This window comes from Gallinula chloropus, assembly GCF_964237585.1.
Source record: "Gallinula chloropus genome assembly, chromosome: 3".
In the NCBI taxonomy this organism is placed as follows: Eukaryota; Metazoa; Chordata; class Aves; order Gruiformes; family Rallidae; genus Gallinula; species Gallinula chloropus.
This window is the reverse complement of record NC_140087.1, coordinates 42,776,048-42,792,456: the sequence shown is the minus strand read 5'-3', so window position 1 is coordinate 42,792,456 and position 16,409 is coordinate 42,776,048. Positions and strand designations below refer to the sequence as shown.

Here is a 16,409-nt window from a genome sequence, read left to right as displayed (position 1 = left end):
TGCAACAGTAGCATGTGGATTGTAGAGGAATTACAGGCTGGGGGCTCCTTGAGAACTTTTAGCTCTAAAGTACAGGCTGAGTTGCATTAAGAGCATCCCAGTCTGTCTTATATTTGTATGGTGTTTTCTGAATAGAAATTGTACGTCAGTTTTATACTTTTTTTTTTTGTATTACTGCTTTCCTTCTAAAGGAAGATAAGAACTAAATTAAATTTTTAAAAAAGAGAAAATAACCTCATCACCAGCCAACCCAGGCAAACAAACCAACCTAAACAAAAACCCAACTGGTATAACTATGCTATACTAATTTTAAAAGGCTATACAAACACATCACATGTCCATTGTTTTTTGTCTGTCCTATAAAAACTCTTCAAAAAGCTTAAGGTGTTCCAACCCTGGTAACTTGATACTATTTTGCTGTTCATATAATTTGATGATTGTTTTGAGGATGTTCCAAGAATTTGGAATGTCATGTGTTACAGCCAGATATGCTGTGCTGGCCACACAGGTCTCTCAGGGAGGTGAAGCTTTTCCTTTGAGTGTGTTCAGGTTATGGAACAAGCTTAAGAATCCCTCTGGCAGGGAAGAGGCCACAAGCAGATTACCACATAGGATACATAATATGGCTACCTACCTAGCTCTGAATAGGTTTACCTCTGTTGTAGTCAGCTTATCCCTTGAAGTGGATAGATTTATTTATTTTTTTAATCTCTCATTATGTAAGGAGACTGTTAGGTTAATTAACACAAAACAAATTAGGGACCTGCTGTCTTTTACTTCACTTAACCAAGGAGGGAGGCTTAGTTACGCGTTGACCATTTTAAGATGCAGCTCTAAGTCTCTCTCTGCAGCTCCAACTGCCCTCTCATGCAGTTCTTGCTCTCAATACTTTTCAACAAATTTTGAGGTGACAGATGTGCATCTATAACCAATACTTTTATCACCAAACAGTACTCAACAGTTACTGAAGGTGAAAGTCATGTTAAGAAATTGCTGAAATGCTTCACTTCTAATATAGTATTTTAATCTAATCTTGGTAGTTACTGTGCCCACAAAAATTAAAGTCACTGCAGTGTGGGGACAAGAATGTATTTGTTGCCCCTGTTGGGTAGGGAAGAGGAGGGCAGTTCTTGTCTCACTGAACATTGCCAGAATAGGCCAAGGGTTCAAACCTGTCACCAAGTTTTCATCTGTTGTACCTGTAGAAGATTTGACAAAGTTTGCTTTTTATATGGACAGTTTATCAGCTACTGAAGATCCCACCTTGAATGTGTGCAGTGTATTTCAGGATTCAAAAGCATCCAAAAGTATGCAGCTGAAGTCAGATGTATTATGAATGTGTTTTCAGTTGATATCAGTGATGGGAGAGGTGGTGCAAAGCCTAAAAACAAGGAGCATCACATTCTGTCACTACAGCTGGTTTTTGATGGTTGTGTGCACTTTAATGATTGTCATCATCCTTAAGCTGATATCACTATTGTCTTGCAGCATGGTTGAATGGAGTCAGTGGACAAAGAAGTTGAACTCTCATGTAACATTAAATTAACTTGTTCCTCAAGATACCTATTTGTGTTCCTCCATGGTCAGCGTAGCTTCCATTTGAAAGGGAGTTCTGGTTATGTAATGGAGTTCTGTAAAAACTGAAAATGCTTGAAGAACAGTTCTAGCTAGCATTGATTTTTAATTTTGTGTCATGATCCATGAATAGTCTGCTCAACTACAGATCACTTAAGATTCCATTTAATGTATGCAAGCCTGGAGTAGCTATGGTGAGACAGCAGCTATGTATGTGTTCAATCTGTGTGAGTGCTTTACTGGATATGCAGCAGTATCCCAGTACAGCTTTGCTTTAAGGACTGGCTAAAGGAATATGGATCTCATGCTTTCTGAGATGTAAATACTTGATTTTAAACTGTTTTTTCTTGTCTCACTACTTGCCTGGTGACAGTATTTGATGATGGTGATGAGAAGACTCTCAGACGCTCTTCCCTGTGTTTGAAAGGAGAAAGACATTTTGCTGAAAGCGAGGTAATTGAAGAATTTCTATATGGCAACTTTTTATTTAGAAAAATTTAGTCATGATATTTTTAGTACCTCACTCTTCAGTATGCACCAGTGATACTGAAAAAGGGAATTATATAAAACACAGTCTACACAGTCTGGCCTAACCTTTATTAAATCAAGAAATACAATTACATTTCTCCAAATTGTGTAAGTTAGGAAATGCAATTCAGCATTTTATATTTTGCATATTTTATATTATTAATGTTATATAGATTGTAGGTCACACTAAAGTCTGCAATCACACTACTTTGCTTTATATCAAAAAAACCCTGTAAATATTTATTGTGGAAAAAAAATCAAAATATGTTACATGAAAAAATAATGTACCTTTTTGGATACAATTATCTTCTGTAGGATTTTAGGTAGATGATCGAGTCTATTTTGTAATAGCTAATAAACTTAAAAGATAATACTTTTCTTTTAAAAGCCAAATTATAAGTTGCTGTTCATTTGAAGACACTTACCAGTGTTTTGAAGCTGTTCCATGTCTTAAAGGAGATGAGCCAAAATAGTCAGACATTTGGAGCAAATTTCAAAGAGCTGAAATTTCAGAATGAGGGTTATTCCTTTTACTAAGACAGTCGGACTGATGGGCAGATCTGTGTAACCACGTTAACTTACTGGAAGGCTACAAGGGTCTTTTTGCTCTACATAAGTATTTCTTATTGCATAGCTGATCTTGTTGTCTGCTTACTGCATTCTTGTGAATGTTCAGAGACCTCCTAGAATCCTAAGTCAGGATTAAGCACATATAAAGAAGAGGGCCTAATTAGATGCCTACATCTGGATTCAGAAATAAATGCTGTAATTTTAAAGATTGTGTAGTTCCTTTGATTAGCTCTTTGTTATTAATGATCAGCACTTCTGAAAATTAGTTTGCTTCTGTTCCATAAATACTATTTTAATATGGTTTTAGGAGTATTACTTTGTAGTAAGCAGGTTGGAAATTTTTGTCTTTATATTTTGCTTTGCAGCAGTTAGGCTGAATGAGAGTATTTTCAGATTATTTTGTTAGACTTGAAGAAACTTTATGTTCAGGTGACTCCTACCTTTTATTTTAGCATTGCTCTTACTCTCTTAGCTTTCGATGGTTTTCCAAAAGTCACTGACATGCAACTCATTGTCACCAGCCCTCAATGAAACTCATGTTGTGCATTTCTAATAATTATCTCATGATTGCATAGCTCCTCAGCAGGGAGAACAGCATTTTTGGTTTATTTTGTAATTAGACTAGTGCCACATGATTATAATCTTCTGATGTACATTTAGCTTAGTCTGACTTCCCAAGAGTGTGGGATCTTTTAGTGTGTCCTCTTCCCTCAAACATGATCGTGCCTTTACTTTTAATATTGAAAACGCCGGTTCTGTTGTCATTACATGCAATCCTATGTAATGAAAAAAGTCTCTTTATTGACAAAATTTTCTGTAACCAGTTTATACAAAAGTATGGTTTGGTGAATAGTTTACGCTAGTTTTTCTATATTTATATGTATCTGCATCTGTTCATTTCAATAGACATTAGATCAGCTTCCACTCACAAACCCGGAACACTTTGGGACTCCTGTTATAGGGAAGAAAACAAACAGAGGGAGGAGATCCAATCATATGTAAGTTTAACACCTTTATATCTGTGCTGTTACTCAGTTCTGAAGCTTTCAGTTGATGTGGAGTTTTACTAGTTATATGTCTAGGCTTTTCTCATTCAAGTGACTCTTGCATTGAAGAATTACAAGTAGTCTTCATGTAATCGGTATTTGAAATACTACCACATATAGGCAAGAGGGTTTTTTTTTTGTTTTGTTATTTAAGTAAGAAAAGAAAGTGGGATACTAAGAGGAAATGTGTTCTTAAGCTATACTCAGAAGCCTCTCTGTAGTAGAATTATAAAAGTGTATTATAAAAGTGTTGGACTCAAACTGAAGCTATTACAATGCAGTCTTTGTCCAGCTGACATGAAGTCTTTGTAGAAGGTACTAGAATCCTTGTGGAGGCCTTTGGTTTCTCATTACACGGTTTCTGAAGGGCTTTTAGAAATAGGTGAACACTGTTATGGTTTGCAGCAAATCTTACTGATAGAAAAGCAAATTTGAGAGTAGTGACTTGATTTCCTGTGTGCCAAAATTCTTGGTAGTTCTGATTGTGAAAACCAATGTGAAACACACCACTGACTGTTCTTTGTTGTTTGCGGGTGGTTTCCTTTGTGGCTTTTTTTGATGTTTCGTTTTTGTTTTTAAAATTTTGAAGTGGTGGTGGCTGGGGTGGGAGGGGAATTTTCATGCTTGAATTACGCTTTCCTGCACTGTTTTTTTTGATAGCTTGAAATAAATATTGCCCTGTGTTATGTAGAGGTACTATAAACTCACTCAATTATTGATTTACTAATTTGTTTTGAAGGAACAAGCTGGCATATATCACAGAGAATGTGATTGCAACATCCCTGCATTATCTTCTCTGTTTTCCTAACTGTACAGGACATGATTATGGCAGAGACAACACAGTTATCTTTATCTTACGATTAATATTGACTAATCTGTGTAAAAAAACCAGATTGCACACATAGTGGTATAACTGAGTGAAGTGGTAATCTCTCTAAAATAGTCCTTGACTTTGTTCTCTTCCCAGAAGAGATTCTCAAACCCCAAAAGACTGTCTGTAAGGGTTTCCTATTGTATTTTTAAAGAAATCTTTACTTTAAAAAAGGGTGTTTGGGTAAAAAAAACCCACCAATGCTTTTCAGCACTGCAAATGACAACATAAAATTAGGGTGTGGAAAATGAAACATCGTTGTTCGCCTTAGGTTGTACACCATTTGTCTTCTGTTACACAAATACTAACTGTGATTCTTCTGTTAATACTGAACTTCATACTCAAAAGTAGTTATGTAAAAAGCAGCAAATAGCCTTTAAAATTCTGCCTGTTGTGCTCACTGAACACACTGTATTTTCTGAGCATTAACCTTCAAGACTGACTAGGAAAAAAATATAAATCTAGAAAGTCAGAATAGCTCATTATTATTTTTTAAATCTTTGGCAGGTAGTTTTGGTTGGAGTAGTTTTGTACATTTAGACTATCCATATGGTTAAAACCAGGTGCAACTTTGTACAGGATCAGTCAAAACAATGAGCCAGAACTGTTTTTAATCAAAATATATTTGCACCTTTGCCCATCTACTTACTTACAACACTTCATGCAATGTGAAATTGAAAGAGTCATTGAAATGCTTCACTGCACATCTTTAAAGAACTGTTTCAGGATAAATGGACGACTTTTTCTCTTTGCTATTCATCTTCATAGCTGATGTTTCTTCTTCAGAAGAGATTTGTACTCTCTCAAAGTAGCTTTTTATTCTGTATGGCTGTTAAAGTAAAATCATAGGAAGTTAAGAGGAAAACCAAACCAGTTTAGTTTAATGCTGGTCCAAAACTGCAACAGTATTTTTGAACAGTGCCTCACTGGGGCAGAATTCTCATTCTGAATGTCCTGACAGTGCATTTCCGTACGGATTCTCTGTACGGGTGCGTGGTGTGCTCTGTTTGGCATTTGCATGTATTACATGTAAATGTGAATTTGTAAGGTTTAAGTTACTACACTGTTCTTCTAAATATGACTCTCCAGTTTTATCTTAAAGTATTTAACAGGCAATTCAAGTCCGTTATTACTTATGCCTCTTTGACAGTTACCTTTGGATCTCCTGTAATTATAATAGGCAAGTTTTGAATAGTTGAGTTTTAAGTCTTTTTCTGTTGTTTAGTCCTGAAGAAGAATCTTCATCCTCTTCCAGCGATGAAGATGAAGATGATAGAAAACAAAGTGATGAGTTATTAGGAAAAGTTGTGTGTGTGGACTGCTTCAGTGTGGATAAAAAGAAAGCTCTGTGGTTCCCAGCCTTGGTAAGAGTTTCATCTTTATTTTAATTTTGTAAAGTTATATTTTATAGGCATCAAAGAAAAGTGGAGTTTCTCTTTTTTGATGAATTTGTATTGAAACTTAATATGTTTCTTCAAATGGGACTATTATAACAAGTCTAAGGAAATAGTGTATAAATAAGTATCTTTGTTTACAAAAAGCGATTGTTCACATGGCTTTAGTTTTTTCCAAAAAGTCAGACCTAGTTGACCTAAATCCAGCTCAACAGCATGTTTAGTTACTGAACTAAAATGTCAGGGCTATTTTTCCTAGGCGATTGCATGTTGTTTTTTGGAACTGCCAAGTTTCATCAAGGAAGAAAATAAAAAGGAGTGTGAAGAGGGGGTTTAGTGTTTACATAGTTACTATTTTTCTAGGTTCAATATAAACACATTGAATAATAGAATGGAATATTTTTCCTTTGTTGCTATGGCAGGTAGTAGAGAATTGCCACTAGTACAAATATTTTCTATCTTCCTTTATTTTCGTTGGAAGACACTTTTTTACAAATAAGCTTCTAATAAAATATCACTGTTACTCTAAGGATGACTGATATATTTGTAAACTAATGTCTTTCCATGTGTGGTACCTTCTAGTATAATGCTTTTGAATTTTTATTTTATTCTTAATTGTAAATATTTGAATACTTTCTCCCTGGCAATGAACTCAAAAGTTTAATTTCAGGAAGACTTGCACTGTTTTTGAAAAGAAGCCATATAGTAACATTTAATTCTTTTTTTCAGTGTGTGTGCAATAGCTTTCAATTGCAACTTTCTACTTGTTACCTCCTGTGTCTTGTAATACAGTCCAGAGACTTACCAGCAGGACTTACTTTGGAAAAGTTGGTGTGAGGGAATGAGTCATTAAAGTGTCCTTTACAACAAGGAAGAAGGTAGAATATACAGCAAGGAGATACCATGTGAATGACATTAAGCTTTGAGAGGTTTGCAGTAATAGATGAGAAAATCGAGCTGTTTCTTTACTGAAAGTCATCATCAAGATTAATGCAATATCACATACCTCATGGTTGCACCCTGAGAAGTGGTTGGTTGAACTGGTTTAAGCTGTTTTATGTACCACTTTTGGGCTATCCCTTCTGATCAGGCGCATGACAAAGGGTAGTTTCTGTGGCAGCATCTCTGGTAGGTGCTAGGTGGGCATATGGCTCATGTCATGCTGCTCAGGACAGCTGTGGGTCAGACCCTAAAGTTACTCTCCCAAGGTATATGAAAGATATTCTTATTTCTTTATCTTTCACTTGGAGATTGGAATAGCTTATTCTTCACTAGAAAGCTTCCTGCAATGAATGAGAAGCAATAGGAGGATAAAGTTTGAGGGTGGAGCTGCGTAAAATTGAAATAGTTTATCCTAGATTAACTGTTATTTTAGTAATCAGGTTTATAGCTTTGAAAATAAACATCATATTGCAGTTAACCTGAAGAGTTGTGCCAAAGAATAGATTTATGTCCCAAATAGCTTGCTGCTTTTTCTAATCCCCTCCCCTGTAGTTATTGTAAGCAGGTTACCTCTACTGTATCAACAAAGTAATTTTATCTTATTACTGATAAATTTTGCTTTAGCTTTATATTATGCTCATAGTAATTATGTGAATAATGAAATGAAAATTCAGGTTTAATATGCTGAAGAATATGTATCCCAGAATGACTTTGTTATTAATGATATTGTGTACAGATACATTTTGTGTATTAGCTCAGAGAACATTGTGCAAGTTTATTATGTGAAAAGAAGTTCAGGGATTAGTCTAAACCTTTACAGCAAATAACAGTTAAGATTAGTAGTAGAAACTGATTACTTTGGATATCAGTCCTATAACCAGATAGCCTGTAAAACGGTAGAGGTCTCAGTGATTAACTATATAGTTTTAACCCTGCATGCATGAGATTTTTGGGTTGTGGGTTTGGGTTTTTTTGTTGGGTTGGGGGGTGAGGCGGGTTGAGATCAATGGCTACTTGTAATTGTAAAAACGCCTGGCAGTTGCTTCATATGGCAAATAGTGTGATTTAGTGGCATTGCTTAGTTTTAATATGTGCTTAAAGGTTTTTGGAAGGTGTAGTGAGGAAATCTACATGCAGCATTTTCAGAAAATTGAGTTTACATAAGATCATCTCTTCTCATCCTCCTGTGACTGCAGTAGAGTTTATTTTGTGAGGAAATCAAGGAGGCTTGATTCAAGCAAAATTGAGATGATGTTGCTTAATGTAAAGAGACTAGATGAGGTTGTGGTAAGCTGTTCTCCAGCCTCTGTCTTTTGCTTTGATATTAAAACACTGTTACAAACTGTATCTTAAAAAACCACATTTCAGTTAAGAAGTTGCAGTTTGTGCAAAGTAATTTCTTTGGAGACTGTAGAGTGCATTGAATTTGGAGACTTAAGCTGTTACTTTTTTTTTTTTTTCTTCTTGGGAAGCATTCTTAGATTTTACTCTGGGATCCACAACTCTGTAAATTAGATGGAGCTTTTTGACTTTAGCTTCTGAAATGCTGTATGGCTGACCTATGCAAGGAAGAAGAAAACTTTTGTCATGCAGTATCTTTGTGTGTTTGGTGGAAAAAAAGTAGGACTGAAAGCAGTTGGTGTAAGAGAGGAGACATATTTACCAGAACCAAACTAGGGCTGCAGACATTTGCTGCTCCTTGGGGTTTTCAGAGAGAACTTAACTCTCAAGGATCTAGAGATGTTTTGAGAGAAGAGAAGTGAGTGATGGAGAAGGCTGCTTTTTGTTTTGTAACACTGGAAATTCACTAATATATATTTTATTAAACTCTTGGAAGCTTTTTAATTAGCAATTCGGTATACTAATTTAACAAAACTTAAATATCTTTTAAAATTGCAACAAATAATTAGGCTGTTGCTCAGTGCTAGACTTGATTAGTCTATTCACTGAATTAAAGAACCTATCATAATACTTGTACTTGAGGCACTCTTCTAGGTAGATAACTGTAAATCTTGTTTGACTCTGGTTTTGAACCAGTGGGTGATTACATCATTGCAATTTCTGGAAATTGTTCAGATGTCCCTAGTTTAGGTGGCAGCATGTAGTGGAAGTTCTGCCCTTTTAGGGTGAGGAGTAGAATCAGGTGCAGTGGCATGACAGGTACTTCACTTTTGTCAGAATGCAGCTGTTCTGTCTCTGGCAGCAGCCATCGGTTTCCTCCACGATGCCAGCATGAGCTTGTGCATTCGGTAGTTTCAGGAGGTCATCGCTCTTGTGTTTTGAGGGATCACAGTTGCTCTCATTCTCAGTGTTGCTAGAGAAATGAGCCCAAAAGGTTTTTGAGTATATACTATTACTCTTTTCCCCTCCTTTTTCTCTCTAAACTTTGCATTTGTAATATCTTTGCAGGTGGTTTGTCCAGATTGTAGTGATGATATTGCAGTGAAAAAAGACAATATTCTGGTTCGCTCTTTCAAGGATGGCAAATTGTGAGTAGGAATGTAGAGGCTGAGATTTGAATGAAAAACATACCAGTCAAGAGAAATGTAATTTGAAATGTGTTGGGTAAAGTACTAATAACATCAGTAAGCTCAGTAACTGTTTGCCAAGATTTTTCAGGTGTTTAGAAAACTGTTGACAGCCTACATTGTGATGAAATTAGCCTTGAACTTTGTCATTATTAAGACAGATTTATTCATCTCATTATTAGTTTTCATTTCATTGTTACAACGGTGGGACACAAAGCACTATTTTATGACTTGGAGAATGGCCTGAGAGACTTTCCTGCTCAGGCTGGAGCAGAGCACTGCTTTTCAGAGAGGTAGCCATAAGCTTACTCAGCTACTCAAAGGGGTGGGTGAAGGGGGTGTGTGTGTGTGTGTGTGTACACATATACCACACACTACCTCAAAAAAGAAAGATAATTTGCACAGGTATGTTCTTATCTCAATCTAGACTACAAATGCATATTCTGATGTGCTTTGGGGAGAGCTGTGATACTACTCAAAGCAGGAAAGAAAATAGAGAAGCCTAGAAAACCAGACTGTATGGTATTTGCAAAAGAATAAGGAACTCCATGTTCTTAAGCTCATGTTGGTTAGGCAAGGGGGGTTGATGGATGACAATAGAACTGTTTTTTTCTAGGATTCCAGTTTTGTTTAGGTTGTAGTTGTTTATTCTGCTTGGTTCAATTTAACAATGCTTTTACAGAAAGGATATAAAAATATTTGAGTTTCATGGTGGTTTAATTACTAAGTAATTAAGAGCCATCACTTTTTGGTTGCATTTGTTAGTTATTCAGGCATCAGTGTATGTCACTGGAGAAACACACGTAAGCATGTACACACATATCCCATCCCACCACCAGAGCTGCAGTGCAGATTTGCTTCCTTGCATGTAGCCACAGTATAAATTAAAAAGTGCTTTGTTCTTTCAATTTGGAAGTCCTTCATATTGACAGTTAATACTAATACTTACTTATGTTTTTGTCGAGGTAGGTTTTGTGGGGTTTTTTTTGTGGATGAGTAGTTATTTGCTAACTTTATGTGAGTTTTTTGTTAGGTAAAATATATTTAGGAGATTCCAGAAACTACCTGTTAGTGGAAGAAGCCTTTCTTTACTATGCAGTGAATGCACCTGGATGGTCTGACTAAATTTATGTAGAAGTTTTGGTTTAATCCACTAATACAGTACCAGACAAACACTATAGAATTATCAAGATATACTTCATATGCTTGTTCTGTATGTTTAGTAACTGTGTTATAGTTTTAGTGATAGCTCTGTATTATGCTGTTAATTTGACTTTAAAATATTTATTTTTAACACTTTCTAAATTATCTAGCATTTCTGTGCCAAGAAAAGATGTTCGTGAGATTAGTGAAACTTCACCAAAGCCTGATGCTTTGTTAAAACAAGGTAAAAATAACTGTCTATGAGAAAACACGTATCTATTTACTTAGTCACGTAAATTGGGCCAAATTTATGGTAGATTGCTTCATGTCTTATAAATGCTAGAATACAGGATCTATTCACATAGCATAATATATTGAAGAACACTTCTGACAATCTAGAGGAACTTTTTTTATTTTATCTTTTTAAAACAAACCCAAAAGAACCCAACAAAATAACCCCAAACAACACCCCCTCAGCACCACTCTATCACATTTGTTTTGGATGTAGACATGGCAAAGGGTTATAATCATGCAGAGCACACCTGCTTTGTTCACCATAATATCCATAATAGTTACAAGTTTTTCCTTTATGTGCTCTCAAGAAATGGAAATTGTGGATTAGTTTGAAAGTTTAAGTTGGTGTGATTAAATTCTTAGAATTAGCTGGTGCTTATTTTTTCTTCCTGCTCCTCCCTTTTCAATATATATATATAAACCACAGTGTAAAGCTGTTGGAACAGGGGTTCTCTCAGTTAAGTTTTCATATATGCCCTAATACAGAAGATGTTTATTTGTGTCTATAGACAGTAACATGGTAATAATCCTAGTAACAGCTCTGAATAATTTGATGTTCAGGGGACACTAGGCCATTTTGGATGGGTAAGACAAATGAGGATGGATAATGCAGGATGGTTGTGAGGTGAGGTTCATTATATTTATGGGTGGAACTGTTAATTAGTAGTCTTTCCTCCTTCTCCCCTTGCCCCCCCCCCCACTTCCAACAACTTTTTTTGATTAAAACATTTGGTCAAACTGATACTTCCTGCAGTGCTAACAAATGCTGGTCCTTTTACAGCTTTTGAACAAGCCCTTGAATTCCGTAAAAACAGAACCGTTCCCAGTAACTGGAAAACAGAATTGAAAGAAGACAGCTCCAGCAGTGAAGCTGAAGAGGAAGAAGAGGATGAAAAAGAAAAAGAGGATAACAGCAGTGAGGAAGAGGCAAGTGAAGTCAGTAAAGGGTATAGATACACACCTGATGAAAATTAGCAAGACTTCAATATTTAAGTAGATCTTTTAAACCTGTGGGAACACATTATAGGCAACATTACTGCTTATCAGCTTTCAGAATCTTTATTCAACAAAGATCAGTTAATGTGGAAATATCAACTTGAAAATCTAAAAAATATCTTTGACTCACTAAGTAAAAAACATGTAGTCAAAAGACTGAGTCATTAGGGACTACTGAAAAATATAAATTAAGACTCAAAGGAAGACCCTGTTTTAGAATCTTTCCCATGCTGATCTTAATGCAGTGGCAGAAGGGGTTGCAATACCTGCTACAGTCTGAGCAGGATGAAGAAAGGTAGATATTGGTGTCTGCTGTCACGTTCATATTGGGTTTTTTTCCTAAAGGAAAAAAGCTTCTATTTACTTGTGTGTATTTCTGAATGGAACCCACCTGCTAGCTGCTACAGGTCTGGCTATCTTCTAAATGGGAAGATGTGTGTAGCTAAAGAAATGCTATTTCTGATAGAGGATATGTGGTGCTTAATTTTTATTTTTTAATAACTTTGAAACAAAAACATCTTCTGTTTTCTTTGAAAACGTAAACTATTCTGTCTTTTAATTGTATGTAAACCCAGACTGGCCTTTTCTTTGCACATACTGTTTTAGTGGTGGAAAGCAAAGGAGGGTTTTTCCCACTGATGTAGAACTTAACATTTCTTAGGGTGATCTTAATTCCTGGGCTATAATCCTCTGGCTCAGATGCTAAAATCAGGCAGCTGTAAATAGCTGCTCGCATAAGCGATGATAAACTTTTCTCCTGGTTATAGAGCTGTTCCCCCAGTATGCACTTGTGATGAGTTACCACGCGTTCCAAGATGCAGCGAAGCTTTCTACCTCTTACACAGGAGCTCCTTCCGAGGAGGCTGGTTTAATCTTGGCATACTCAAAAAAGAAAACCAAGCAAAGCTGGCATGGCCTTGCTATTGTCACTTCCTTCCTTGTGTCTCTGGCACCCTGTCCTCTTTCCCCTTCTACCTTACCCTTTTCTGCCTGCACATTGCTGTGCTAGGCCTTCAGCCCTAGGTCTTCTTGCAAAGTAGGTATTGCAAGGAGTTTGCACTGTTGTTTCACTGTTTCTTATCTTTAGAAAATAGTTTACTGGTTTTGGAGTGGTGAAAACTGAGATTTTGAAACCATTACATAATTACCAAGAAATCTGAGTGGGACCTCTCTCATCCTGGTCTGCTGAAGAACTAGTTTGCAACAAGCTCACTCTCTCTAGCTACCCTGATGTAAAGAAGCAAAAGAGCTGTCAGTCAAGGCATTAGCCCATGCACTCCTCTTCCACTTCTTTCCTTGTCCTGGAAGTATGGAGTCCTACCTCATGCTTGCTTCTTTAATAATCTCTTTTTCGCTGCCAGCTGGCTGACACGGAAATTTGTGGGAATGGCTGTGAGGCTGAAAGAGGAGCTTTTGAATCTTACTTCCTCTGAACCTTCTGGTGGTACTCAAAATCACCTTTTCTGTTACCAGGGTTTGAGAATTGATCTCTAATTTGTTTATGCATCTGCCAGTAACACAGTAAATTGAAATTCTCATCAGTAGTGGAACTGTAAAGGAGAAACAGAACTGTCTTGGGTCTTTTAAATGGCTGCTGTGGTCTTTCAATATATTTTCCCTGGAGATTGTGGCTCCGGCGTACCAGAAGATGTGTTCCATCTTTTATTCATTCATTTCTTTATTTTAAGATTTGTTTAGAGATGTCAAAGTTGTGAAGTAAAAACTTCACCACCTCTCCATGCTGATGAATTCATTCGGCCTCTTATTTAAGTGCACAAGAGATTAGTTCTGATCAAGAGTTGTAAAGCCCAGTTTATAAGAACCTGTGCTCTGCTTAGTGTTTTGAAAAGCAAGGAGTACTTTATTGGGCTCAGCGCAATTCCTGAACTTCCAGAGCAAGTTCATGTCCAGCCACAGGCATGATGAACGTACATAGGTTTCTATCTGTTTTAAGTTGACGTACTATCTTTGAACAGTGATCATTCCCTCACCACTTGTAGGTGAAAGACTCAGTCTTTATCTACATTGTTTGTAAATATTTGACCTTGTACCTTTGTACACCTTCTCTCTAGCGCCTTTTAGTTGCATGTGATGTTTTCTGAGCCAGTCTTTCCATGTGCTAGACATGAAGTTCTCATCTCGGGCAAATATTTTGGGATTTGCTGTGATATCTGTGATATTTCCTTATCAGGTATCCAGTGTCTCAGTCACCTACTGAACTAGGGGATTTATAAAACAGAGGCTTTTTTTTTTTTTTTTAAATTTTGTTTCTTTCAGGTTTTCTGTGTGCAAGCTTGCTTGCTATCAGTGTTTCCTTTCACCAGCATTGCCTGTGCAAAGTGAAAGTTCTTAACCAGGTGTTTGTCTGTGCTGTAGGCAGAGCTGTAGCATTGTGTCATTCCTATCAGTGAAGAACTGGTACACGTACCTGATTTTTTGAGGATGTATTCACTATACTGGTTGCAGGTCTCTACCCAGCCTGTCCTCACTCATTGAAGTAGCCTGCTCTGGGCTCTACTGGGCCCCTAGGTATCAGCCAGATGCTCATCATGTAATGCCCATGGCAGAGACCGCCTTCTTGCACTCTCTTTGCAAAGCTGTTGAATATTTTCATTGCACATCTATCAAGAATTGTACCTAATTGACAATTGTTTCAGCATGTTGTGAATATTGGTTCATTTTTTACCTATTTGCTGATACGTCCTCCATGAATAAGAAGAAAACCCTACTCACTGGTAATAGATACAGCTTTCCTTGACCTAATTTTCAGCCATCCATCTCTTTATTACATAGCTTCATCAGAAGTTGTTGGGAGTATTTATGTTTGTGTTGTTTTGTTTTTCCTGATGTGTATAATAATGATACCTGTTTCTGTTGATTTCTGAACTGGCTTGCTATAACTTTAAAGGTGATACTTTTTGTTCCTTGGCTTCAGGGTAGGTGAAGCTTTAATATTTAGTACAAGGATACTGTTAAAGAATGGAAAAGATAAACATGAAATGAAAAAACACCGGAAAACTGAAAAAATATTTTAGATTTGCTGAATAACTTTTATTAGTTTTTTGGAAACTTTACAGGTAAAATTAAAAAAGTATGCAGGAAATCAGTTTATATTTGGCATGCTGTTTTGAAGTAGCTTAATGACCATAATTTCTAAGAATTCTACTTCTATAAGCATCTTATTGCTACTGGTTGCAGCGAGTTCCATTTCCTATGGAAATTATAAGGTGTTATAGAATAAGCCAGAGTGCTTTGTTATGAATCATCACTGTTTATTAACCTATGTAAGTCTTAAGCTAAGAAGTTTTATTAGTGCGATGAACTGACTATCCCAAATACCCATCGTCATTTCAGTTCTGGGGCTGATCCGCTCACCATGGGTTCCCCCTGGCAGCATGCTTACAGCACCACTGGCTGTGGGTTAGAACTCCTAAGAAAGTGCAAGCACCTTATTCGCCTTCACTTCATCCCTGCAAGTGAGAGTGTATCCAGACATCAAAGAGTCACTTAACTGAAGTAGAAATAGACCTGACATTTCTGGTATTCTCTCTTAGTCATTAATAGTGGTGTCTCCTAGACTTTCTGCATTAATGCAAAAAATTGAGAATGCATCTTGATTGATTATATCACTTAGGATACTTCAGTGATCAATCACAAATCCAATTTAAATGTGTCTTTACAGTTATTACATATTTTGAAAAACTATTCATAGTTTATGAAACTTACTTCCATGTGGCATAGCACTTCAGAGAATGTGTCTCCCTGTATAGTACCCTGTTGCTGACAGTAGTAAAACAGACTTGAACCTAAATTATCACTGCCCTATGTTTCTTAATGAAGGACTGGAACTCGAAATGGTGATGATTTTCTTGTGTGTGTTACTTTAAACAGGAGGAAATTGAGCCATTTCCTGAAGAACGAGAGAATTTTCTTCAGCAGTTATACAAGTTCATGGAGGACAGAGGTAGGCATTTTAAGTTTTCACTTGTAGAAGCTGAAGATAGATGTATTGCTTAGCAATACTGTAAAAATTTGAGCCTGTAAACTAGTAGTGCTTTGCAGTTCACTTTTGGAAACAGCAAGACTATTCATCACTCCTGGCTTCCCTGCTATTTAGAAAATGTCTGTCACTTGACGCTTAAAATACAGTCACCTATTTCTGCTATTAGAAATAGATGGATAGTACCACATATATCCTAGTATGTTTTGTATTGTGTACTTACAGTGTGCATAATCAAGCAGTCGGTATCCTCAATCATCTTAATATATATTCTCGGTTTAATAACTTTAAAGTACTTCAATAGAACAAAATTTAACCACCCCCACTTCTTAGGATCACAGAAAAAAGCATTTACTTTTGTGCTGGTTTTCTCCTGTGAATCCTGATCACTTAAACACATGAGCATTGTCAATAAGGTAGATTGGAACACTTTTAAAAGCCAATGCCATTTATTATATTAAATCGGTACTGGGTATTTTTACACTGCAAGAAGAGTACAATGTCTGTGGAGACAAGGGTGAA

General features: G+C 36.5%; 1 protein-coding gene across 3 annotated transcripts in view; it reads left to right on the top strand.

Moving 5' to 3' along the window:
• The window catches only part of ARID4B (AT-rich interaction domain 4B), an 89,313-nt gene that overhangs the window by 40,066 nt on the left and 32,838 nt on the right, over positions 1–16,409 (top strand). For all 3 annotated transcript variants that reach the window (XM_084261883.1, XM_084261884.1, XM_084261882.1), the window contains exons 6-12: positions 1,949–2,028; positions 3,580–3,671; positions 5,816–5,954; positions 9,336–9,415; positions 10,768–10,841; positions 11,673–11,818; positions 15,779–15,851. In XM_084261883.1, coding sequence (XP_084118009.1) covers positions 1,949–2,028; positions 3,580–3,671; positions 5,816–5,954; positions 9,336–9,415; positions 10,768–10,841; positions 11,673–11,818; positions 15,779–15,851 — 684 coding nt within the window. The remainder of the gene's footprint in view (positions 1–1,948; positions 2,029–3,579; positions 3,672–5,815; positions 5,955–9,335; positions 9,416–10,767; positions 10,842–11,672; positions 11,819–15,778; positions 15,852–16,409) is intronic.